Source organism: Spermophilus citellus (genome assembly GCF_964194105.1).
Source record: "Spermophilus citellus genome assembly, chromosome: 9".
Classification (NCBI taxonomy): Eukaryota; Metazoa; Chordata; class Mammalia; order Rodentia; family Sciuridae; genus Spermophilus; species Spermophilus citellus.
The window spans coordinates 81,241,499-81,268,717 of record NC_138191.1 but is presented as its reverse complement, the minus strand read 5'-3'; the positions used below and the strand labels follow the sequence as shown (position 1 = coordinate 81,268,717).

The 27,219-nt window shown below is 36.0% G+C and overlaps 1 protein-coding gene across 1 annotated transcript; it reads left to right on the top strand.

Moving 5' to 3' along the window:
- The first annotated feature begins 1,084 nt into the window (after positions 1 to 1,084).
- CTH (cystathionine gamma-lyase) lies at positions 1,085 to 27,219 on the top strand. Its single transcript, XM_081306333.1, has 12 exons — positions 1,085 to 1,401; positions 4,619 to 4,700; positions 6,631 to 6,726; positions 9,498 to 9,607; positions 12,194 to 12,325; positions 15,464 to 15,521; positions 15,885 to 15,962; positions 17,265 to 17,417; positions 18,704 to 18,825; positions 20,611 to 20,663; positions 26,234 to 26,372; positions 26,646 to 27,219. The coding sequence occupies exons 1-12, from the start codon at positions 1,234 to 1,236 to the stop codon at positions 26,670 to 26,672; spliced, it is 1,218 nt and encodes a 405-aa protein (XP_081162459.1). The 5' UTR covers positions 1,085 to 1,233; the 3' UTR covers positions 26,673 to 27,219.

Sequence of the window (27,219 nt, the reverse complement as noted above, 5' to 3'; positions counted from 1 at the left end):
TCTTTCAAACTGTAAATTTTTAATAGTTGTTTATTCTTTATTCTTTTCTTTCTTAATTAGTCTGATAAAGTTTCAGTTCTTCAGCTAATAATTTGCGGGAACATAAATATTCCTAAATTCACTAGTCGCAGAAAAAAAAGTTGCAATAGAAGTAGACGGAGACTGTATTGTTTGGGGAAATAAGGAAATTTTTGTATGTTTTTAAGGACTGATCTTGGTGAGAGTCTGGCTCTGGATGCAGGTGAGCAGTAAATTCTGACACCAGATTGCTTCCTTTTTTTTTCTACTAGGGTGTGGCTGTTACTTGTGTAACAAGGAAAGCATTTTGTGTAAAGATTTGAGGTTTCAGTGCATTTCTCAGAAAGCTATATTATCTTTCTCATCAGTGGGAGTTTCTCTGAGCCTTTCAACAGAAGATAATGATGTTTGAAAAGCTCAAGGTTGAGTAAATTTGAGAGGGCTGTCAGAGTTCCATTTAATCACCCTCATTACAGTAATTTCCCTACTACCTAAATATTTGACCCTCCTGTTTTAGTCACGGTAAGCAGGGGGTCTTAAGGGACAGCGTGTCTACAAAGAATGAGAATCCAAGTTGCAAATGTGACGACCTGGGTCATTGTTTTCTTAACTATTCTTCACGTTATCACTTGGGTCTTTCGACACTATCCTCAGGACAAAGGGTGGGGGTGTCAGGGGCACAGGGTTTAGCAAGAATAGGCTATTTGTGTGACCTGTTTACAGGTTACTAAGTTTCAACACCAAGTTAGTCTTTCTTCCTGTCTTGGGCAAAACTCCGGCCCGAGGTCACACAAACTGCGGGTGGCTCCCAGGAGACAGCATGGCAGCTTCCCCGGCGCCGGCATTCAGGAATGTCACCTGCAGCCTGCAGGACCCAACACCGCGTGGTCCCACAGACTCGCTACACCTCACTTTTTGCAGCCGGAGGGCGGTGGAGGAGACGCTCTAGGCAACGCCTCTGCTTCCAGCCAATGAGGAGCAGGGATTGCGTCGGGGCTTACGCTCATTAGTCGGCGCTGGCTCCGCCCCTAGGTGATCGCGTACTAATAAAGTCTCCCGTCCAGCCAGAGCTCGGCTATTGTGCACCGGGGTTTGGCTCAGCCAGCGTGCTTTAGCTCTCGGTCGCTTTTACTTCTGTTTCTCTCCTGTCCCAACGTTCGGTTTCCTAGTCAAATATTTCTCACTGCCCCCACGCTTTCTCCTTTGCAGTTCAGCATGCAGAAAAAAGACGCCTCCTCACAAGGTTTCCTACCTAGCTTCCAGCATTTCGCCACTCAGGCCATCCATGCCGGACAGGAACCAGAGCAATGGAATTTCCAGGATGTGGTGCCTCCCATCTCACTCTCCACTACGTTCAAGCAGAAGGCGCCCGGCCAGCACTTGGTGAGCTGGGCTTGTCTGGGGGCGGTACAGGCAGAGCTGGGCGGCAAAAAGAAAAAAAAAGAAAGAAAAAAGAGACGGATTATAAATTAAAAGCGTTTCTATTCTGCAATCCTTGCAGTAAGCTTTGTGTTAGTTGGTCCAGTGATCATAATTCTTTTGATAAGCAGGACTGGAAGGAGCAGTTTGTCCAACTTGCCATGTAGATTTGAATAGAAATTCATGTAATTTTGGCAAATTTTCATTTCGAATATGAGGTTTGAGTAAACTTCAGCAGCAAAATTTTAAAGACACGGTAAGAAGTCAGCTTTAAAAATTTAAGGATCTGGCCAGACCCGAGGCAGAGGCAGGAGGATGGCAAGTTAGAGGCTAGCTCCAGCAAGTTAGCAAGACTCTGTCTCAAAAGAAACAATATAAAGGGCTGGGGATGTAGCTCACTGGCAGGGCACCTCTGGGGTCAATTCCCAGTTCTGCCAAAAAAAAAAAAAAAAAAAAATTAAGGGGGTCTAAGAAATCATGTAGAATTAAGAATACTCCTAGAAGCTGTATTCAGCTAATAGTTATGTACTATGTGCCAAATTCATACTTATATTATGTGTATCACATATAGTGAATTTTCTAATCCTAACAACAACCCCAGTCCAAATTAATTCCCATTTTTCTGAGATTTAGGGATGATGAGCAATGAGCATAAGCTCAAAAGTGGTAGAGCTGGGATTCTGAGTTGCTCTGGAATCCCTCTTAGGTGCTGGGCTACCGCGTGCTATTCTCTAACAATACTAGTAACAATTTACTTAATTGCATCATTTAAACAGTATGGCTTAGTGATTAAGAGCACAAGTCATATAGTCAAAGGACATAGGTTTGTATTCTGACATCACCTCTTCTGAGCTGGGTAACCTTGATCAAGGAAGTTATTTAACCTATTCACTCAGACTGATCCTGTATAAATGGAGATAATAATAGTACCTACACATAACTTGTTAATGTTTGTGAAGCTGTGTACTACACAATAATTACTCAGTAGTAGTATTTTGGTTCACATATTTGCATTTACATTTTTTTTTTTCAATCACAACAACCAGGTCAGAGGGCTGGATGGACATTGTATACATTTTATAGGAAAGGAACTAACACAAACTCGTACATAAATGGCTTATAAACCTGTTAGAGAGCACTCTTTCCTAATTGCATAGCTTATTTACTTTTAGTGACATACTAGATGTGTCTTGTGGTGTTTAGAAGTTGCTGAAGTTCATAAGAAAATAGTTAATACACTTTGAAGGTCCCAAGCCTGGATTATACTTTGAAAACCATTTTCATGTATTACATTAGTCAAGAAAAGGTCTTACAGAGTTGCTTTGTGAAATAGAGTTCTAAAGGCACTTACAATGGTTTAGGATACTAAAAACAATTATATATTGATCAAAATGTGTATATAACTTCTCTTCCAAGATGTGGTTTGTTCCTTGTATAGGTTTACCAAATGAGTGACTGCTCAAGCTTTGGAACCTAGTATAAAAGCTAATCATTCAGATATATTAATAATTAAATATTCTTAGAAAACAAAGAGGGATGGTTAAATCCATAAGATTGCTTCATATCTTTAAAACAGGTAAGAGCACTAAAGGGAATTTGAAGAGCAGAATGAGAAGCATCTGATTCTTTAGTTACATTTGAAAAGCCATTGAATAGGTGAGGCAGTTTGCCCCTAGAATACGCCTCTTTCCCCTTACAAAGGCAAATATTTGAAAATTAATGAAAGTGTGGGGATCTTTTTTTTTTTTTTCCTGTCTAATAGGTACAGCTTCAGGTAATGGTAGAGATGTGATGACATCTTGGAGCCCTACAAAATATATATCTGTTTGGTTTATCAAAAACAAGAAAACAGGGGCTGGGGATATAGCTCAGTTGGTAGAGTGCTTGCCTTGCATGCACAAGGCCCTGGGTTCAATACCCAGCACCATATACAAACAAACTAAAAGAAAAAAACACAAGGAAAAAAAACACAGTAAAACTTTAAAAATTGATTATTGCTAATACAAGAACTCCAAAATCAGAAGCAAAGGTGTGAAGAGTGGTAGTTTTTTGTTATGTGTTATCTGAACTGGGTGAAAAAAGAAAAAAACATAGGTTTCTTAATTAAATTCTATGTTCAAATTTTAGGTTTGAATTCTGGTTTTGATGCTTCTGAGTTCTTATAATATTTGATTTCACTTTCCTCAAAGTAAGTCCTGAGGATTAAATAAAATGACTGGATGAAGATGAATTCTGTGGTGCCATATGTGTAAAAGGAGTATTATGCAAATTTTTAACAATGTATTATGTGGAGGTGCTTTGCTAACTCCTATTTTTGGAGTTATTCTTGTAGAGCCGAGATCTGAACTCTGAGCACTTATAGGATCTGTTTATACCTTCTTGTTTAATGATAACTAGAACTTGTTTCACATTTATCTATCTATCTATCTATCTATCTATCTATCTTGTTATTTATTGTCATACTAGGGAGTAAACCCAGGGCCCCTCACATGCTAGGCAAATGCTCTACCACTGAGCTACATCCCCATCTCTTTTTATTTTATTTTGAGACAGGGACTTACTAAGTTCTTCAGGCTAGCCTCAAAATTGTGATCCTCCTGCCTCAGCCTCCTTAGTAGCTGGGATTATAGGCATGTACCACTGTGCCTGGTTCATTGCTTATTTCTTAGGTAATGTAATACAGTTTAGAATTAGGTTTACTTTGTTAACTCATGGAATTCTTTTTCTTCATGTCTTCAGATTAATGCATAAGGTGAGTCGAACATAATAATATTAGTAATATTATAAACTGCCCCCACCCCATTTCCACTTACCATGGTTAACATGTGCAAGGAAATATGCAGTGGACACATCTCATTTTAGTCTCATAGCAATTTTATGCACTAAGTATCCCATCCCCTTCCCCCATTTAGACTGAATCTTGGAAATGTTATTTACTTACTGACAGACACCCAGCTAATGAGTGGCAGATGCCTAATTCTAACCTAGTCTGATCATCTTTAGATCTTCATACCCATCATGCCATGACACTGTCATACTTCTGTCCAATGTCAAGACATATCATAACTAAATAATAGAAAGTCATAATGGTAGGGTGAACCCATGATTGTGGAGCTATCTCCATTAGACCCTAATAATAAACTTAAAGCTCTTTGAATGAATTCTTATTTCTTTACTTCAGGGTTTTGAATATAGCCGTTCTGGAAATCCCACAAGGAATTGCTTGGAAAAAGCAGTGGCAGCCCTGGATGGGGCCAAGTACAGTAAGTGACTTGCATTTCACAGCAGTCTAGAATCCTTTAAAAATGTGTCAGAAAAATCACAGAGACACAGAATGTAGAACTGGAAGGAAACAAAGATTTGCATGTTCAAAACTCTTGTCAGAGACATTGAATTTTTTGTCTGTGTGTCTCAGTTGATCTAATATGCATATGTGTAACCATTGGGTAGTAATAAATATGTAAAGAGGCAAAATGCCAGCAGTTATTGGTTAGTATTCATGAGAACAACATTCTTCATCTGAAGAGTCAGTATACATAGATAAAAATTAAATATAACTCCACCTATGAAAAGAGAAACTTTCTTATATTCTGGTTCATTCATCTGACAACTTGTGTCTGAGAGTAGCACCAAGGTTCATTTGCAATGGTCAATAACTTTTGATAATATGCTCTCAGAGACTTGGAATTCCCTCCCTGAGATTTGTTTTTTTTTCCCCATGAGGGGAGTAGATTACTGTTAAATTATCTTTGTATTTTTCATATAAATTATAATTAAAAAAGAACAGAATAGCAAATAGAAAATATGTGTTGTATGTATCTCTCATCATTAAATTTATCATACACAGCTATGTGAGTTTTATTAAAATATTTTCTGAATTGCATATTCATAAATTAATGAGTGAACTGGGCTTGGTGGTGCATATGTGTAATCCCAGTGGCTCGAGAGGCTGCGGCAGGAGGATCATGAGTTCAAAACCAGCCTCAGCAAAACTAAGGTGCTAAGCAACAAAAAAGGGCTGGGGATATGGTTCAGTGGTTGAGTACCCCTGAGTTCAAACCCTCGTACTCCCCCCTCCAAAAAAAAAATCTAAAACACTATTTAATTGACTATAGGCCTTCTTTTCTTTTTCGCACCAGGGATTGAACCCAGAGGCTCTTAACCACTGAGCAACATCCCCAGCACTTTTTAAAATATTATATTTGGAGACAGGGTCTTGCCAACTTGCTGAGGTTAGCTTTGAACTTGAGATCCTCCTGCCTCAATCCTCTTGCCTCAGCCTCCTGAGCTGCTGGGATTATACTCATGTATCCACTGCACTTGGCCATCTCAGATTTCTGTAAGAAAGTATTTCCTTCAAGGCTGGGCACAGTGGCACACCCCTGTAATCCCAGTGGCTCAGGAAGCTGGGGCAGGAGGATTGCAAGTTCAAAGGGTCTCTACAAAAGCAAGGTTCTACAAAGTGAGACCTTGCCTCTAAATAAAATACAAAATAGGGTTGGGGATATGGCTCTGTGGTCGAGTGCCCCTGAGTTCAATCCCTGGTACAAAAAAAAAAAAAAAAGAATTATTTTCTTCAAATGCTTCTTAGAAATGTTTTAATTAATATAGAATTGATGTAAGACAAGAGTATCTCACTATATATATATATATATATATATATATATACACACACACACAATATATATATAATTGATATATTATTATAAATATGTAAATTCCAAGTGCTTCTAAATATTTGAATGTGACTCCTATAATATTATTACCATATTACCTATAACATATCTATATATAATTTATGTATAAGTTGAATATAATTTATCCATTTGTATATAGATATGTGTAATTTAAATTTTATTATTATCTTTTGCAGTTGTTGATAGACAGAATGCCTTTATTTTATTTGTTTATTTTTATATGGTGCTGAGGATTGAACCCATGCTAGACAAGAACTCTGCACCTGAACTACAGCCCCAGCCCAATATATACGTAATTTAAAAGATATTTTGTTCTTGAAATAGGAAGGGGGATTTGTTATGGCATTAATCAGGGGACCTCTGGTGATTCAACAGTGGTGGCTGGCCTTCTATCAGAAGAAAAAGGGACATAGAATAATGCAAGTAAATACTGTAGATTTTTTTTTTAACCTGTAGTCTGCGTTGTCAGCTTACACAAACTTGATTTTTATTTAAGGTTTGGCCTTTGCTTCGGGTTTAGCAGCCACTATGACTATTACTCATCTTTTAAAAGCAGGAGACCAAATTATTTGCATGGATGATGTGTATGGAGGTAGGTAATCCATCTCATATAGTGTCAGCTAATAATGACATTATTTATTAATATAACAATATAATTTGTTAAAATATGTGATATAATAATATAAGAGAGATTGTCTAATAAAAGTTATACTGAAGCTGCTAGAATGAGGCTGTATGATTTCATCAACATTCAGACATATTCTGTTTTAGATATAATAGTTTTTTTCCCCACTTTTTTATTGGTGCATTATAGTGATACATATTTTCACATTGTTGTAAAAATGCTGTTATATTGTTATAATACACAATATAACAATAGAATTTGGCCAGTATCACTCCCCCAGCATTTCTCCCTTCCTTCCCCACCTCCCACCCCCTCATCCCTTTTCTCTGATGATCTATCTCCCTTTGATTTTTAGGAGGTCCACCTCCACCTTCCTTTTCGCTTTTTCTCTTTCATTTTTGCACATGAGAGAAAACATATAACCCTTGGCTTCTGAGTTTGACTTGTTTCGCTTAACATGCTGACCTGTAGTTCCATCCATATTCCTGCAAATGCCATAATTTTATTTTTTATTGATGGTTTAATAAAACTCATTGTGTATGTATATATATATTTTCTTTATTCATTTGTTGATGAGCACCAAGCTGGCTCCATAACTTGGCTACTGTGAGTTGCACTGTTATAAACATTGATGTGGCTGTATCATGTTGATATGCTGATTTTAGTTCTTTTGGGTAAATACCAAGGAGTGGGATCACTGGGTCATATGGTGGTTGCATGTCTTGAGGAACTTCCATACTGATTTCTATAGTGGTTATTCTAATTTATAGTCCCACCAACAGCATGAAAGTGTTCCTTTTTCTTCACATCCTCTCCAGCATTTTTTATTATTTACATTCTTGATGACTACCATCCTGACTGGTGTGAGATGAAATCTTAGTGTAGTTTTGATTTGCATTTCCTTAATTGCTAATGATGTTGAAGATTTTTTCATGTATTTGTTGGCCATTTGTATTTCTTCTTTTGAAGTGTCTTTTAAATTATTTGTACATTTATTAATCAGGTTATTTGATTTTTTTTGTTGTAAAGGTTTTTTAATTTTTATATATTCTAGATATTAATCCTCTTGCAGAAAAATAGCTAGCAGAGATTTTCTCTCATTCTGTGTGTTCTCTCTTCATATTCCTAATTGTTTCCTTTGCTGTGCAGATGTGCAGAAGATAAAGTTTCTAGAGAGAATGTTCTAGCATTATTTAATTTTTTTTTTTTTTTTACCTGCAATGAAAGTGAACTATAACCCAGGTTATTTCAAAGAGTTCAACTCTACCCACCCTCTTCCCTTTTTATTTTCTTTTGGCTTTAGGGAATCTTTTGAAAAATTTGTTGAAAGATAGGGACCTCTTTAAAAAAAAAATGTCTTTAAAACTACACCCAGTGTTTAGCATTTTACCTTTGCAGGGGGTGGGTGGGGGTGTCTCACAGATTGGGACACCTTGAAGCCCATGCTTAGAATGGGCCAATTCCCAAGGGCTTACATGTTGACTATTAAAGTGGTGCTGGGTAGGAGGAGAAGACAGTTTTGTTCTTACATTTAAGCAAGACTGATTTCCTTCCTTCCTTCCTTCCTTCCTTCCTTCCTTCCTTCCTTCTTTCTTTCTTTCGATTGAACGCAGGGTCTTGTACATGTGAGTCAAGCACTCTACCAACTGAGCTATATACTCAGCCCTCAAGACTGATTTCTGTGTTAAAAACAGTAGCAAAGAATTTTATAAATGTGCAAACAATTCCAAATGCTTCTAAATATTTGAAGATGTCTTCTGGAATATTATTATCATTATCTGTACCTCCTAGCTGAACAAAAAATTTAAGTTTTTAAAGTAAGGGACTTTGAAGTAAGGGACTTGCCCTGAGTAATCATTTTATCTTTCAGAAATTTGCATAGTGCTTTGTATTTTAATTTGGGTCCTTATAATAGTATGTTGAACTGATATTGTAGAGATTTCTTTGGTTACTATTATAGTGCATTACAAACAGGTAATAAAGTATAGTGCATGGCAAACAGGTACAAAATCCTTAAATTTTTAATAATTTTTTACATTCTCTTTCAGATTTCTAGGGTCATAACACAAAAATGCAGTTTATCATTGATTTTTTTTGGTTGACTATTAATAATAGCACATTTTCTTTAAATTTTGCATATGTAAAAAAATCAAACCCAGAACAGTGTTTATAAAATAAATTATTTTAAGCTGAATGATTTTTCTTGTTGTACTACAAAAAGCTAGTAGTTTGTCTTAAATTTTTAAAAAATTTATCTGTTAAAGCTTTTAGAATCACATAACAAAAACATTGGGAAAGTATAAAGAATAGTAACTAGTTACTTCCTATTACTAAAGTGTAACCAGATTGAAAATGTATTTTGAACATTTTATTGACCTTGGTTCATTTCTTTTAGATCTGAGTACTAAGAAGAAATTGTACAAAATATATTGATGGTTCAGGGGTAAAATCACTTAATGTTTGAAGAGTAGAGATTGGATATTTTGAGGAACGTTTTCTGCTTCATGCCCTTTGTTATAGGTATCAAGTATATTTTATCTGACTCCGGAACCTCCAAAGTCCAAACTTAATATTCGGTGCTATATTGGATAGCCAAAATGCTTACCTAACATATCTTTTAGTTGCAGTTTTGTTGGTTGATTAAAGGATCTTTAAATTTTTCAAGTGATTATACCTGTAAGAAATGAAATTCCTTTATATAATGCTCTTTCAATTTTTCTGATTCTCTCCTGCCTCAGGTACAAACAGGTACTTCAGGCAGGTGGCTCCTAAATTTGGATTAAAGCTTTCTTTTGTTGATTGTTCCAAAACCAAATTGCTAGAGGCAGCAATTACACCAGAAACCAAGGTAATTTAGCTAGTTTTCAGTTTTTAAATTTTTTTTTTTTTAATTGTCAATGGACCTTTATTTTGCTTATTTATATGTGGTACTGAGAATGGAACCCAGTGCTTCACACATGCTAGGCAGTGCTTCACACATGCTAGGCAAGTGCCCTACCACTGAGCTACAACCTCAGCCCATAGTTTTCAGTTTTGTCTGCTTTCTCTGTGATGTCCTGTTTTCATCATTTCAGTTTATTAGAGAATATAATTTAAATCTGAATTAAAAGTTTTTTCAAACTAGGTCCTTTATTTCAAAATTTTTTCTTTGAAAGTAAAACTAGTATATTTGTATGGTGAATTAAAAATTTTATTAGAAGGGGGCTGGGGATATAACTCAACTGGTAGAGTGCTTGCCTCACATGTACAAGGCCCTGGGTTCATTCCCCAGGACCACAAAAAAAAAAAAAAAAAATATATATATATATATATATATATTTTTTTTTTTTTTGACAAAATCAGCATAGACTGGCATCTCCCAGACACTATAGCATAATGATTAGGAATTCATACACAAATTCTAGAGTGGAATTCTAATTCTGATTCTCTATCATAATTGGTATATTATTTAGGAAGATTATTTATCAAAATCTCTTTCTTCATTTGTAAAATGAAGATAATTGTATCTGCTTTATAGCAAGGTAGTTGTGAAAATTAAATGAGATAATGCAATGCTTGGTATAGTACCTGGATATGTGGTAATTACTAAAGTTTTTCTTTGTATGAGCTGGGGAAGTAACACAGTGATAGAATAGTTGCCTAGCATGTATGAGGCCCTGAGTTCCATTTTCAGCACTGCAAAAATTAAAAAAAAAAAAAAATGCAAACGCATGCAGTTCTTAAGCTAGTATTGGTAACAAGTATTCAGAGAGATTGGATTATAAGAAAAGGAGCTTGTCAAACCACAAACCCTTAAGCACAGTGATTTTTCAGGACTCTAAAGGATACTTTCTGCAAATAATAGAAGTAGAGAATGGGTCACAAGCAATCTTTAGCCTCCATCCTGGGAAGCTTGTGTGCTACCGGAAGGTGTTTTGTGCCTGAATGAATGGCAGATGTGATATTCTTTCTTGGGACCTCATTTATATTCTGTGTGAATAAAAGAAGGACCAGTGTCCTTTATTTATAAGTCAGTCTTTTCCAGCATTTTACTAAGGATTAAAAGGTTAGAATTGGACCCAAGATTATGTGGCAGTTGATGATAAAAAATGAAAATCTTTTTCATACAAATAATTTCTTTATCATTTAGCTTAGGAGTTTATCTTTTGGTAATCAAGGCTTTTTTTTTTTTTTTAAAGGAACTTGTTTTTTTTATCTTGTTAGAGAGAAAAGACACTTATTTAAATAGCTGGTTGAGTCTAAGAGAGGAAAGCAAATTATGAGTTATTCAGTTTCGTTTACAACTATATATATAAAGGTTTTTTACTGACTTGAATTAATACGTTTTCCCTTCTGAAATATCAGACTTGTCATTTGAAGTAGAATTTTAAAGTCCATATAAAACCTACTTTATATATTTATTTACTTAGTTTTCATTTTTTAGTTTTGTTTTTTAATTATCTGTAGGAATAAAAAATTCTTACCCAGAAACCATTTTTATAGATATTTAATTAAATGAAGATTTTTTAAATAGAATATGCGTTAATTTACCTTACATTTTCTGTAGTGGAGTTTCAGAGTAGAAAATCTATTTAACCAGACCTCTACCCCATTGAACTATCAAATGTCTATAATGTGCCTGAATTATGGTAGGTTTTAGGATACCCAGATAAATGTATTGCCTCCTTCTTAAGTGAGCTGTGACCAGATTATCTGTTGTTCCTATCACTTTTGTCCTTTAGTCTAAAGCCCATGCTGTTCCTCCAGTCTTAGGCACTTATTTTGTATAGTTTCTAGTGTGTATGGCATTATTTAAGTATTAGGGATATTTTTGGCATTGTAGGCATAATTCTTGTTAATGAAAATTCTAGGATATATATATATTTTTCTTACTTTTGCAGTAGTAGGAATTGAACCCATGGCATTGAGCATGTTAGGCAAGCACTGAGCTGTATCCCCAGCCTTTTTTAAATTTTATTTTGAGATAAGGTCTTTCTATGTTGGCCAGGTTGGTCTCGAACTTGAGATCTTCCTGCCTCAGTCTCCTAAGTAGTTGGGATTACAGGCCACTATGCTTGGCTCTAGAATGTATTCTTACTGAATCTGTTATTTGTCATTGAGAATAAAATTTCTAGACACTCAACTATGTCTTTGGAATAATCCTACTTCTTATGGAAAATGATTATCATAATTAACTTTAGTGCTTTTTTCTGCTTAGATATATATTATCTCATTTGATCTTTTCACAAATTCTATATAAGATTAAGGTACAGGGTAAGTTTTACTTAGCTCTGGCCTTTCAAGAATTGTAGGAGAAGCTGATTCAGATTTGAGCCTTTCAACTTCATTGTCCATGTATTTCCATTATCTAATATAGACTCCTCAATTGTTATATGAGATGTATGTTTGGGTAGTATATTTTTACAAACTATTGTTATTTACCAAATTATTTTAGATGGTTTGGATTGAAACTCCCACAAACCCTAAAATGAAGCTGATTGACATTGAAGCCTGTGCACATACTGTCCATAAGCATGGAAACATTATTTTGGTTGTGGATAACACTTTCATGTCGGCATATTTCCAGGTAAATGAAAATCAGTGTTTTGGGCCTGATGAACAGATCACACTGATATCTGTAGTTAGCAAAGGAAGGAAGAGTTGACATTAAAATCATTATTAAATTTATGAAATCTAATTGCAATTATTGATTAGGCAAAGAATTAAATTTGGATCTTTTCTACCATTAGTTAATATCATTTCAAACTTTGTATTATACCTGTGTTTTTAAAGAATTATCTCAATTAGAGCTTTCTGAGTCTCTTAGGATGGGTAAACTCTTTGTTTTTTGCAATGTTGGGGAATGAACCAGGGCCTCCTACATGGCAGGCAATAGCTCTATCACTGAGCTATGTTCCCAACTCAGGATGTGTAAATAAAAAGAAAAGCTATACTCAATGACTTCTCGGTATGTCACATTTCTCCCTCTTCTTTCTTTCTTGTGTTTCTTCCCTCAGCATCATATAGACTATGCCTAGACCTGTGTATCTTTAATTTACTTGTGTTAGAAATTTCTACTTCATCTGTTTTACATTTTACGTTTTATAGTGGTCCTGTCTTAGTCTATTTGGGCTGTTATAACAAAATACTGTACTGGATGACCTATAAACAGAAATTTATTTATCATAGTTCTGGAGGCCAGGAAGTCCAAGAGCAAGGCACCAGCACATTCAGTGTGTGGTGAGGGCCCACTTTCTTCTGTATCCCCACAGGGTAAAAGAACGCAGGCGGCTCTCTGGGGCCTACCTCATGAAGACACTAATTCCATTCATAAATGGTGTGGCTTTAGAACGAATCACCTTCCAAAGCCCCCTTCCCCATCACATTGGTGATTAGGTTTCAACATCATACTTTTATGGGGTCACAAACATTCAGACCATAGTAGCTCCTTTTAAATTATCCTTTTTTTTCCTGCTAATCCCTTTTCATTTATCTTTCTCTCAGTACAATCCTTCATACATCCTCCATTCCTTTCCCTTTTTTCTGTCCTCCTCTTGCCCAGGTTCTTTCTTTTCTATTTTGTTATTTTTGGTGGATCATCTTAGGGTCTCTCTGCTGACAACTTGCCTGCCTTCTCCCCGTGTGTTCTCCCTCCCTTTCCTGTGAGTACCTATTTTCTGTCCTTGTAAAGAGTGATTTTTTCCTTGTTCTCTTCCAGCTTGTACCTTATGGTACTTAGACAGCTGTTTATAAGTTTCCACTGTTAATGACATTTCCCACTGATTCTTTTTGGTCCCCACAATTGACTTGGACTGCTACCTCCATGTGACTGGCTAGCTGCCTAAGCAGTTTGCATAAACCTGTTCTTCATTGTATTTTATATATATATAATTTTTTTTAGTTGTAGTTGGACACAATATCTTTATTTTATTTATGTATTTTTATGTGGTGCTGAGGATTGAACCCAGCACCTTGCACGTGCTAGGAGAGCACTCTTCTGCTGAGCCACAACTCCAGCCCCAATTCATTGTTTTATTTGAAGTCGTTACCATGTTTTATTTTTCTTTCCTGAAACATATATTTGGCTGCATTGTATTCAGATAGATTCATGGGTCTTCTACCTTTGGTTCCTAAAAAATCTCTTGGCATCATCTGTCACAAGTGATTTTCAGTCTTGCATTAGTTTATCCCAACACACGTGCCTTCTATATTAGACAAGTTAATACACTCTGGGATCATTTTAGCTAAGTCACAGCATGTCCTGTGTATTCTCAAAGAAATTGCATGAATTTTTTAGCCTGACCCTGCCCAAGTTACTCATGAGACCTAGCCCTCTTTCTCCTATGACTAATCACTAAAATAAATCCAATTTTTCTACCTTTCTGAAGGCCACATCTCATTCTTCATGCTAAGGATTGGCCTTTGCTTCATTGCACTTTGGATTCATTGTAGAATTTTTCAGAAATTGCACCATCCTGAGGTAGCCACACACACTGGTTCCATAAAGCAAATCTCTTTTTGAAAAGGTCCTCTTCCTGTCTTACCTTCACAAAAACTGAGTGTGTTCCTTTCTTCTTTGCTTTTTGTCTTTTGGATACTCTGTAAGTTTCAAATAAAGCAAAATGAACGTATCAGTATGAAGTTTCAGAATAGCACCTCTGGAGTGAGTCCTGTCTCTGTTATCTTATCTGAATGATCAATCTTTTTTTCTTAGTCCCTTTTCCTCATAAGTTCAATGAAAACCATAAAGATACTGATTTTATTTATTAAGTTAGGTAAAGTATTTTGTAGAATATTTCACTGGGTTATATAAAGTATTTATCTTGTGACATTGATATTAGGCATTTGTTTTTATTTTTTTCTTCTTTGTTGGCCATAATGATCATAGAATGTTAGAACTGGAAGACAACTTAACATCATCTCTGATCTCTTCGCTCTACAGATGAGCAAACTCAAGTACAGAATGCTTTGAATGATACCTTGCATTCTTTTTTTTGAATCACTTTAAATGAAAACATCCCACATCTACCCATAATGATACCTCCCAAACATCAAACAACTCTAATGAGGTCAAAACACATTCATACTCTTTTATGTTAAAGAAAATGTACATGGAAAGATGTTGATAATGCATTATTTATTAGTAAGTCAAAAATAATTTTAATGATAAAAAAGTGCATTTTAAGATTACCTGATTAATTTGCATCTGGATTAGCCAGAAGAAAATTCAAACAAATTTCTTTATAAAGTGACTTTCTCTTTGGTAAAACTGCTATAATAAAAGAATAATTAGGAGTCAAGATCATGACAAAGCAAGTGTCAGTAACCTCAGCATATCTCATAAGGTTATAATGGTTAAAAATCTAACTAGATTAGTTTATATTTACTTGACATAAACATATTTTATGTGTTTGTCAATATCTCTACTATAAGTGATAAATTTAAGGGTCAGTCAGCAACTGCTATGAAGAAACAGGCTGACCTGGGTCTATCTGCTATTAGCAGGAAACTTGTGCCTTCAGGTTCCATTTTATGTGTATTTGGTGTGAATGAGTCAAAGGCAAAATAACAGCATAGATCCTGGAAATTTTAAGGTGTACATATTTTTGCAAAGTTAGTATTGATTAGAATGAGACTGGGATTAACAATTGTAAATAGACAATATATTCAAATGGTTTCTCATTTAAAATAAAAATTTAAAAACCCAAACTTCTGTTTCTTTCAGCGGCCTTTGGCTCTGGGAGCTGATATTTGTATGTATTCTGCAACAAAATACATGAATGGTAAGATAAGCAGTTCACATTTGCTTGTTTATTTTCATTAGCAGATGAAAATAGCATAGGGCTATTGGTCTCTGTTTTTTTCCACTCTATGTAGGCTTTATCTGTGACTTCTGTAGAAAGAAAAAAAAAGTGTTGCTTGGATATAGGATTTATACAGACAAAATTATGTTTGTGATTCATGAGGAAAGGATTAAGATTTACTATATAAGATTATGCTTTTATCCTGTTTGCAGCTTGAAAAGAAGTACTTTGTTTTTATTTTATAGGACAAAACCTTGAGAGTTTTTTCGAAGGAAAGTTACATTTTGGAAATTATAAAAAAAAAAGACAAATTTTTATATAAAAGTTTTGGTTTTGTTTTAGGCCACAGTGACGTTGTGATGGGCATAGTGTCTGTTAATTCTGAAGACATCCATGATAGACTTCGTTTCTTGCAAAATGGTAAGTGTTAAAAAGCCTGAGCTGGGTGCAGTGGTGCATGCCTGTAATCCCAGAGACTTAGGAGGCTGAGGCAGGAGGATCGTGAGTTCAAATCCAGCCTCAGCAACTTAACAAGGCCGGAAACAACTCAGTGAGACCCTGTCTCTAATAAAGTACAAAAAGGGTTGGGGATATGGCTTGGGGTTGAGCATCCCTGGGTTTTTTTTTTTTTTTTTTTTTTTTTTGATACCAAAAAAAAAAAAAAAAAGAAAACCTGGATTTCCTTGTAAGCTATCAGTGACTACATTTGATCTATGTTTGCATTTCCATGAAATATTGTGAAACATTTAGAAAGAAAAATTCTGATTGTTACAGGAAAGAAGAAAAAAATGGGTTTATAAAAATACTATAATTATAGCATACTATGTATAGTATGTATAACATGATACAGAAAATGAATTTTGTTATTTTCATATCCATGTTAATTTTAATCATAATTTGTTAAAGCCCAAGTAAATTTTAGTTTCAAGAGTTAATGGATTTTATTTTCTTAAACAAAGCAAAACAAAATATTTGAAATGTTGGCTTTTATGTTCTATGCCTTTTATATATATGGAATGGATGGTTAATTTTAAATAGTATTCATGTATACGCTCACATTTTTCAATAGATAGGTCTAAACCCCAATTCCTGTTGAATAGTATTTAGTTATCTCAAGTATGAATGAGGGTTTAACCATGTTAGTTTGAGAGATACAGACATAATTAAGAATAAAAATGCCCTTTTAGGAAATAGGCAAAAGGGGCACTGAAGAGAGAAGCCAAGATATTACTTGATAAATGGCCATTTATTTGTAAAATGTAGGAATGAGGTGTGTAATCTGTAGGCATGTGATATTATAGGCTGTTTTACATGAAGCCTAAAGAGGATATTGGTAGAATGTTCAGTAAAAATTACAATTGAACTATTTTTTCTATATGTTGTAATAATCTTTCAAAGCAATGTAAGGGTAAACAATGTACAGTATGTCATGATATTAAAATCACAGGAATTTTTCTTTATATTTTCAAAAGTTTATATTATTGTGGTTTTACTTAATTTATAGGACATTTATTTCCCCTCTCATTATAAAGCACCTTGCCCTAAGTATATTTTATGTTTCATTGTCATGATTCTGAATTTAACATTGTAGTTTTCTGCCTAAAAACACAAACATTGAACTTCATAGCTAACTTCTCAGATTCACTATAATGAAAAGTAGGAAAAGAGAATTTTCTGGGCCCTACCCTACTTTCATGCTAATCCAAGATGTGTTCATTTTAGCTCTTGGAGCTGTTCCATCTCCTATGGACTGTTACCTCTGCATTCGAGGCCTGAAGACTCTACAAATCCGAATGGAGAAGCATTTCAAAAATGGAATGGCTGTTGCCCAATTCCTAGAATCTAATCCCCTAATAGAAAAAGTTATTTATCCTGGTATGTGAATCTGGTTGCTAAGCAGATATGTTTATGCCAGAACTAGTATCCTGTTTATGTAATAATTGTTTGTAAGTTAGTGCATGTGTATATTTTTGTGTTGTTTGTTTATTATTGAGTGCTGCTGTGTCAGGCTCTGTGGTGAGTCTGATAGGGAATAGACAGACTTGACGTCTGGCCATGAGTTACCTGTACTCTAGTGATGCTTGGGCATTAAGAAATTAGTCTTACAGACTAGATGGTTCTGCTATGGTCTTTAGCTTTTAGGGCTTGTGTGTAACTATTCCAAGATCACAATATTGTACTTTTTTCATTGATTTATTCATAAACTTGACAGTATAGTCTTTAGCACTAGCTCAGCTTAGCTTTCATCTGATAGAGGTTTGTCCCATTCAGTCTTGATGCTTATGCATCACAATTCCCCAGAGATTTTCTTACTTCTTTTTCTGAATTCTTTCACCCTTTTCAGAATCTAGAAAAGCTCATGTAGAATTGTCACAATGTCATCTTTGAATTTATTTTACCAGATTTTAAACTGTGGTATTGTTAAATAGTTTTTGTAAGATATTTTTGAGGCATCTAGCAATGTAGTCATGGGTATACAGGACAATTCAGATTTTGTCCCCAAGGACAGATAATCCAAGGTAGAAATATATATGTGAGATTAAATGTCCCCTCTGTACTTTTGTAAAGAGCTGTTGACTGTGTACATCTTGAATTCAGAGAGGGAGAAGAATTTTGCCCTGAAAAATGGGTAGCATTTATTAAAAGGGCTTGGACAAGGTATTTCAGATTCAGTTGACAAATTATTTTAAATTACCAACCCATGATCCACAATTTGTGCTAAGAAATGGGATCCAATTATTAAAAAAAGAAATGGATTTGCCTTCATGGAGCTAATCTGGTGGATAAGACAGATATTAATCAAGAAATTGCAGAAGGATATAATTAAATAGGGAAGTCCAGTTTAAAGTGATAGGATGTACAAAGGTCTCGAGATTAAAGGGAGTGCTGGTGTAGAGAGGGCTGGTATGACTAGAGCATGGATAGGGCAGAAAGATGTATGTCAGTGCAAAGCTGGAAAGGTGGATGTGGGCCAGAACAGTAGTCAAATGTGAATATGGCATTAATGCTTACTTGCAGATTACTAAATTGTAACAGTAGTCAGATGTGAATATGGCATTAACGCTTACTTGCAGATTACTAAATTGTCAGTGAAAAATTTTTTCCCTTTGAAATTATGTTTGACTCTAAAATAAGACTTTTATCATACCTTGTGATTACAGGTTTGCCCTCCCACCCACAGCATGAGTTGGCAAAGCGCCAATGCACAGGTTGCTCAGGGATGATCACCTTTTTTATTAAGGGCACTCTTCAACATGCTGAGACTTTCCTTAAGAACCTAAAGGTAAAGTTTCAAAGCAGGTTTTTAAATGGGGAGGTAAGATCTCCTTACAGTAGGTCTTTATCTTTTACTTTAGGTTTTGAAGCTGTAGGTCACACCCACAAGCCTCTTTATCACAAAATGCATAGGGTTGAAAATGATGTAGACAATCTAGTCCATAGCATCTGGATATATTCATTTCCTTAACTCTGCACACCCTGTCATTAATTCTAGAGGGATAGAATATTCCCATGCATTGGTTTACAAATGTATTTAAAGGTGAACCCTTCTTCAAATGAAAATCTCTGTGACAATTGCACAAAGGCTGTTATGAAGTCCCCCTTACAAATGGCCTGCACCTCCCAGGCTGGAGGTAAGAGGATGCCTAAGGTGAGGGAAGAGAAGGACTTTGTCTAACTTTCACAAAGGCAGGAGTCTCTCAGGAGCCATGAATGCACTGTGCTTACCTTGACCTCATGGAATAATGGACTTTGATGGTTTAATGCCACAGTTATTGAGCAGATTGTAGCCAGATTAATCAAAGCTCTGCAGATGTCTCAAATCTGTCCATCTCTAAAATTAGAAGATAATTTGAATTTAATAGTTATGAAAGTAAAAATATTTGTAAAATGAAGCCAGGTTTGTTGATTCTCACTTTGGTACCAGTTGTTCAGGAGGCTGAAGTGGGAGAATCATTGGAGCTCACAAGTTTGAGACTAGCCTGGGCAATGTACCAAAAACTCCATCTCCAAAAAAGGAAAAAAATTGTAAAACTCTATGAAACTTTGACACTTAGTCCATTTTGTGTTGCTAAAACAAAATACTTGAAGCTGGATATAAAGAAAAGAGATTGATTTAGTTAATAGTCATGAAGGCTGAAAGTACAAATCAGATGGCCCCATGGATTTGGCCTCGGGTGAGGGCTTAGTGGCAGATAATATTGTGTGTGGGAGTGAGAGATCACATTGCCAGGTGGGAAGCAAAAAGCCATTCGGGGATCAGGCTTGCTCCTTTTTAAAAAAAAAAAAAAATTAAAAATATCTTTATTTATTTATTTTTTATGTGGTGCTGAGGATCGAACCCAGAGCCTTGTGCGTGCTAGGCAAGCTCTCTACCACCACTGAGCCACGCCCCAGCCCCCAGGCTTGCTCTTAAAGTAATTTGCTCTTACAAGAACCAACTCAAGACAACTATCTGAGTTAGCAGTGCCCTCAGTGACCTAATACCTTCCCCCGGGCCCAACCTCTTAAAGGTCCTACTGACACACTGAGGACCATGTTTCCAATGAGTTAAACTTTGGGGGAAAAACCACACCAGGGACCAAGCCTCCAATATATATAAACCTTTGGGAACAAACCATGCACAAACATAAATATGAGTTTTTCCCCTACACCAACAGGGAGTTAAATGAATATATTCATTTAATAAGTGATACATATTAACAAGTGTGTATACCTTGGCAGGCTTTTAGAGATTTTTATTTAAAGGGTAGTCTCAGAGCTGGATCCAAATGTAATCATTCTGAAGTTTTAGAGCTCATGTTAAATTAATATAATATAGGGAATTCACTTTAGTCAGCTTTTAATGTCTTAGAATTTAAACATAATATATCTAATCCGTGAAGTCATTGTTATAGACTTTATTTTCATTTATTTCTCTAAGTTTCTTACCCAATATGTATTTTATTCATAATCACTGCCATTCCCCATCCTCCTTATACTAGGTCCATTTCATTAAAAACGTTAACTATTAGATTTTAGTATTTTTATTTTGAAAGATCTAAATTTATATTTGTTTTTTTTTTTAAAGTTATTTACTCTTGCTGAAAGCTTGGGAGGATATGAAAGTCTTGTTGAGCTTCCGTAAGTATATTTTTTATTTTTCTCAGTAATTAATTTTATTTATTTATTTATTTTTTATTGGTTGTTCACAACATTACAAAGCTCTTGACATATCATATTTCATACATTAGATTGAAGTGGGTTATGAACCCCCAATTTTACCCCAAATGCAGATTGTAGAATCACGTCGGTTACACATCCACAATTTTACATAATGCCGCATTAGTAACTGTTGTATTCTGCTACCTTTCCTATCCCCTACTATCCCCCCTCCCCTCCCCTCCCATCTTCCCTCTCTACCCCATCTACTGTAATTCATTTCTCTCCTTGTTTATTTTCCCATTCCCCTCACAACCTCTTACATGTAATTTTGTATAGCAATGAGGGTCTCCCTTCATTTCCATGCAATTTCCCTTTTCTCTCCCTTTCCCTCCCATCTCATGTCTCTGTTTAATGTTACTCTTTTCTTCCTACTCTTCCTCCCTGCTCTGTTCATAGTTGCTCTCATTATATCAAAGAAGACATTTGGTATTTGTTTTTTAGGGATTGGCTAGCTTCACTAAGCATAATCTGCTCTAGTGCCATCCATTTCCCTGCAAATTCTATGATTTTGTCATTTTTTATTGCTGCATAGTACTCCATTGTGTATAGATGCCACATTTTTTTTATCCATTCATCTGTTGAAGGGCATCTGGGTTGGTTCCACAGTCTAGCTATTGTGAATTGTGCTGCTATGAACATCGATGTGGCAGTATCCCTGTAGCATGCTCTTTTAAGGTCTTCAGGGAATAGTCCGAGAAGGGCAATAGCAGGGTCAAATGGTGGTTCCATTCCCAGCTTTCCCAGGAATCTCCAAACTTCTTTCCAAATTGGCCGCACCAATTTGCAGTCCCACCAGCAATGTACAAGTGTACCCTTTTCTCCACATCCTCGCCAGCACTTGTTGTTGTTTGACTTCATAGTGGCTGCCAATCTTACTGGAGTGAGATGGTATCTTAGGGTGGTTTTGATTTGCATTTCTCTAACTGCTAGAGATGGAGAGCATTTTTTCATGTACTTGTTGATTGATTGTATATCCTCCTCTGAGAAGTGTCTGTTCAGGTCCTTGGCCCATTTGTTGATTGGGTTATTTGTTATCTTATTGTCTAATTTTTTGAGTTCTTTGTATACTCTGGATATTAGGGCTCTATCTGAAGTGTGAGGAGTAAAAATTTGTTCCCAGGATGTAGGCTCCCTATTTACCTCTCTTATTGTTTCTCTTGCTGAGAAAAAACTTTTTAGTTTGAGTAAGTCCCATTTGTTGATTCTTGTTATTAACTCTTGTGCTATGGGTGTCCTATTAAGGAATTTGGAGCCCGACCCCACAATCTGTAGATCGGAGCCAACTTTTTCTTCTATCAGACGCAGAGTTTCTGATTTGATATCAAGCTCCTTGATCCATTTTGAGTTAACTTTTGTGCATGGCGAGAGAAAGGGATTCAGTTTCATTTTGTTGCATATGGTTTTCCAGTTTTCCCAGCACCATTTGTTGAAGATGCTATCCTTCCTCCATTGCATGCTTTTAGCCCCTTTATCAAATATAAGATAGTTGTAGCTTATTTATTTATTTTTATTTTTTTTTTAAAGAGAGAGTGAGAGGGAGAGAGAGAGAGAATTTTTTTTGATATTTATTTTTTAGTTATCGGTGGACACAGCATCTTTGTTTTGTATGTGGTGCTGGGGATCGAACCCGGGCCGCACGCATGCCAGGCCAGCGCGCTACCGCTTGAGCCACATCCCCAGCCCCAATTAATTTAATTTTAGTGTTTGACACTTGGTTTACCTATGTTGCCCAGGCTGATCTTAAACTTCTGAACTCAAGTGATCTTCCCATCTCAGTCTGGGATTATAGGCATGTGCCACTGAGATCAGCTCTCAGTATTTAAAATTTAAATCAGCTTTCATGGTTGTCTGGAAATGGAGTTTGACAAAATCAGGAATAAAATTAAAGATATTTAATAGTAAGAATTGTATAGCACTCACCAATCAGAATGAACTGTACCTTGGTCAGGATGGAGACCCTGACAAAATCTCATGATAGGCAACTTATCAGTGAGCTATGTATGTCCTCCCAAATATTGCTTCCTTCACTGTTTTTCCTGAAGGAGATTCCAGCAGTCATTTTATCCAAGGATTGTTGATCTCTAAGGGAGGGCCACCTGTTTTTTTTTGTTTTTTTTTTTTTAAAGAGAGAGTGAGAGAGGGGGACAGAGAGAGAGAGAATTTTAACATTTATTTATTCTTAGTTCTCGGCGGACACAACATCTTTGTTTGTATGTGGTGCTGAGGATCGAACCCGGGCCGCACGCATGCCAGGCGAGTGCGCTACCGCTTGAGCCACATCGCCAGCCCCATGGGCCACCTGTTTTAACCCCACCTGCCTTGGAAGGGAGTTTGGGAACTTTGTCCTGGAAAAGCTGTTATCAAGGCTCCTTGGGAGATAGAATGTGTTTCTGTTGAAACTCCTCTACACCCTTGTTTGTCAGAGAAGAGCCCTGCTAGATACTGCCAAATCTGTTTCTTTTCTTCTCTCTGTAGGGTAAACCTTTAATGGTTCCATGTAGTCTGTAGGATATATATAAATTCTGACCTGATAGTCCAGGTCTGTCACCATCCAAGCAAATAAAAAAAAAATTCATCTATTTTATCAAAGTACCTGAGGAAATTAGAGTAGGAAGTAGATTAAGATATTGCAGTGCAACATCTTAGGAAACAAAGACCCACTAAGTTTAGCTAATTTCCTCAAATGTCACATAGGAATATGTTGATGACTTCACTCTTGAGGCTTTGCATCAAAAATAGTGAAGGGAGGTAGAAGGAATCTGCATCTGGATTTAAGATTTGTTTTCACCAGGTACTTAACCATTAAGTGTCTTCTTTTTTTTTTCATCCGTGAAATAATTAAAGTACTTAAGTAAGGGGTTAATAATTAAAGCATTGATTCTTATTTATTGCTTACCTGTCCCACCAAGCATTTCTAAGCTATATTTTACCTTTATTATATATTGCTGTGACCTTATGTTGTAATTATTACAAGGGTAAGTCAAATTACCTAGCAATTTTCAGCTGTTCTCAATGCACGTGGTTGGTTTTTGTGTTTTAATATTTATACACTTTTGTGGGATAACTGTGCCTGGAAGCATTATGTACTTATATATATTGAGAAATGTCAGGGATTACCAACATTTAGACATATTTTCTGCCTTCTTGTGGTAGTTCACTGTTGGAGGAATAGTTAAAAAAAAATCTCAAAATTAAAAAATGAAAATGCTCAGATAACGATTTGAAATAATTCAGTTAACCCAACTTTAAGAAGATGCCTGCTAGAAAGTCTGGATGCACAAGAGGGCACACTCCACACATAAAATTAGTATATTTTTCACAGTAATAAAATGTGTATTACTTTAAGGCTCCCTTCTTAAAAGTAGATGTTTCCTGATTTATTTAGGGATTCGGTTTAAAGGTGCTTGGCCCACAGACACTGCAGCTTAGGCCACAACTGCATGCCAGTGGACAAGTGAATTTAGGTCAGGGCTTGTCTGTTCTACCAACCCATTCTGTGCCTCCCCACACTGCTGAGACTAGAGCAGCATTGCAATCAGGAATTCAGGAAGAGGAGCCACAGTGTGCTGGGTTGGTCTCCCAGCCTAGCAACACTTTTTTTTTTTTTTTAATTTATCCTAGCAACACTATTAACTGTGGGGCCTTAGAAAAGTTATGCTTCCTCTCTAAATCTCAATTTCCTAGTTCCTAGGGTTGCTATGAGAACATAGGGGGGAAAAAAATCCCTAAGCTAGTTGTCTTAGTTCATATTAAGTACCCAATAAACATTAATGATTACTATGAGTTCTTTTTATTAGGCATCTACTACATTCCAGGTACTTATAGATATTCTGTCACTTATTGTCTGAGATAGAGCTTTAAGATAGCTATTATATTCAGGTTTTATCCATTTTTTTAAAACAAAAAATGACTTACCATGCATACCCACCTCATGGTAAACACACAGTAGGTGCTATCTATTATTATTTCAGATAAAGAAATAAGTGGTGAATACAGATAACTTTTACAGGGTCAAGCCAGTGTATGGAGAGGATAATATTCATACCCATGTTTACTGGTCTCTGAGACCTAAGTTCTTATTTCCATACCTGCATTTCCTTCTAAGGAATTAAGAACCTGCCAGGGGAGAACATTTTAAGGATGATGCTTGTGTTTACAAAGCTTGTTAGAGTGAACTTCATTTACTCATAAGTATTTGTTTCCTGGGTCTGAACTGAGATAGGAGAAAGCAACTTAGACACAGATTTTGCTGGTAGTGTTTAAGCAAGGGAAGAGTATCAGTGGCAACATTTGTACTGGGGCCAAATAAGACTCTAAGTCTCTCCTCTCCTCCATGGTACCTAATCCACAAGGATTTCTCCCTCCTGAACTCCAGCAGTCCTTTTGTCTATACTTGTTTGGTGTTCTTGGTAGGTTATTTTGTTTTGTGAATTATCATAGTCTTTATCTCTTGCTTTATTATCTCAGATAAAGAAAATAACTCAGGCTGGGGATGTGGCTCAAGCGGTAGGGCGCTCGCCTGGCATGCGTGCGGCCCGGGTTCGATCCTCAGCACCACATACCAACAAAAGATGTTGTGTACGCCGAGAACTAAAAAATAAATATTAAAAATTCTCTCTCTCTCTCTCTCTCTCTCTCTCTCTCTCTCTCTCTCTCTCCTCTCTCATTCTCTCTTTAAAAAAAAAGGAAAAAAAAAGAAAATAACTCATTGTTCTTGGTTTTCAATTCTTCCTACAGTGCTTGACACATAATAGATGCTTTATTGTACCCATATTGATAATGATGATGAGTTTCTAGTTAGTTTGAAATATTCTTCAGGTCCTCTATGTCCTGGGTTGCCTGTTGGAATTCCTGATGCTCAATGATTGCCTTTCCCTGATCTGCCTCAGAAGGGCCAGTTCTAGATTGATCCATTGATTGATCTGGAGGAATTAATTCTTGTAGGCTCTTGGTCCAGGTGGCCTCTTAAAAGTAGCAGGTTGGATATGGGATATGGGACTAGTGATCAAAACCTCATTCAGGCAGTGTTCAAATCTGCATGCTGTAGGCTAGCATCTCCCTCCTGCATGGGTGTGCTTAACTAGTACTTCTTTCAGCGTCTATTTTGCCTGTGGCTTACCAATGGTATAAATAGGATTTAGAAATCTCGATTTTCACTTGATAATTTTTCTTCTTTTCCTCCTCCCTCTTCCTCCCCCTCCTCCTCCTCCTCCTTTTCTTTGCCTGTGGAAAGTTATGAGGTATAAAAAAATTTGATGTTTGGAGCAGGAAAAAAATTGAAGGTAATTGCAATATATAAGACAGAAACATGGGTACTCTCACTTCTCCCGGGTGCACGATGCCAGGAGTTCTGAGTCTTTTTTCCACCTTCCTTTTAAAATAAAATTCTTACTTGCTTGTTTTAAAAGAAAGAAAGAAAGAAAAAGACAGAAATGTACTTCCACTGATACAATATAGTGATCAAAAATTTTTCTCATGTCTTCTTCCAGGGCAATCATGACCCATGCATCAGTGCCTAAGAGTGACAGGGATATCCTTGGAATTAGTGACAGACTGATTCGACTCTCTGTGGGCTTAGAGGATGAAAAAGACCTGCTAGAAGATCTAGATCAAGCTTTGAAGGCAGCAGTAAGTTTTACTAGAAAGAGAGAGAGAGAGACTCTGTGTGTGTGTGTGTGTGTGTGTGTGTGTTTAATCTTGGAGCAGTGGTCACTGTCTTTACCAAGAGTGGGTTCACAGATTTCTAAATATTTTCTCTTCCTATAATACACAGGGTGGATAAATGTGGGGAAAACTCAAAGTGCTGATTTAAAGGGTGATAGTATTCAGAAGAGATTTCTCATGGAGAAGTCTTTGCTATAGGTTTAATAATGTATTTTTCTTGTGCACTGTTTAATATAGCACCCTTCAAGTGGAAATTGCGACTAACATTCCAGAACTGCATTTAGAAGCTGCTTGCTGAGAAGATCAAATCCTTTGAGTAATTGAACAGACCATTAATGTGCCTTTGCAGAACCTTTAAATGAAATTTTAAGGTACTGGATGATCTTTCACTGTAACCTTTTAGGGAATCTTCCTTGTTAAAAGCAGTTTTCTATACATCTTATTGTAACTAACAGGTCAATTCTGTTCATATTTTGTTAATATTGCTATACATATGCCTCTGAAGGAAGTGAGATTTGTGGGGCTTTTGGGGATCATGTTCTTCTTTTCATAGCCTAAGATTTATTTTGATCATGTTTACAATATAATGGTAATTCACTTTTAATGTTTTATGAAGAAATTATTAAATGAATGTTCTTAAATCGAGCAAGATTTTTTTTTGCATATTGTTGAAAAGAGCATTCTAAGCAATGGTTTACATTTAATTGCCATAGCCAAAAATTAAATACTTGAAAAGTCTACTGTGAAATCTATTGATTTAAGGTTGTACTTATTACTCTTTATTTTTTAAAAAAATAAATCTAATTATCAA

Excerpts from the sequence above, each read along its gene's own strand:
- CTH (XM_081306333.1), top strand. The coding sequence starts at position 1,234 with ATGCAGAAAAAAGACGCCTCCTCACAAGGTTTCCTACCTAGCTTCCAG. Across the intron at positions 18,826-20,610 it reads CTTTCCTTAAGAACCTAAAG|TTATTTACTCTTGCTGAAAG; the intron begins GTAAAGTTTCAA and ends TTTTTTTTAAAG. Across the intron at positions 20,664-26,233 it reads GAAAGTCTTGTTGAGCTTCC|GGCAATCATGACCCATGCAT; the intron begins GTAAGTATATTT and ends GTCTTCTTCCAG.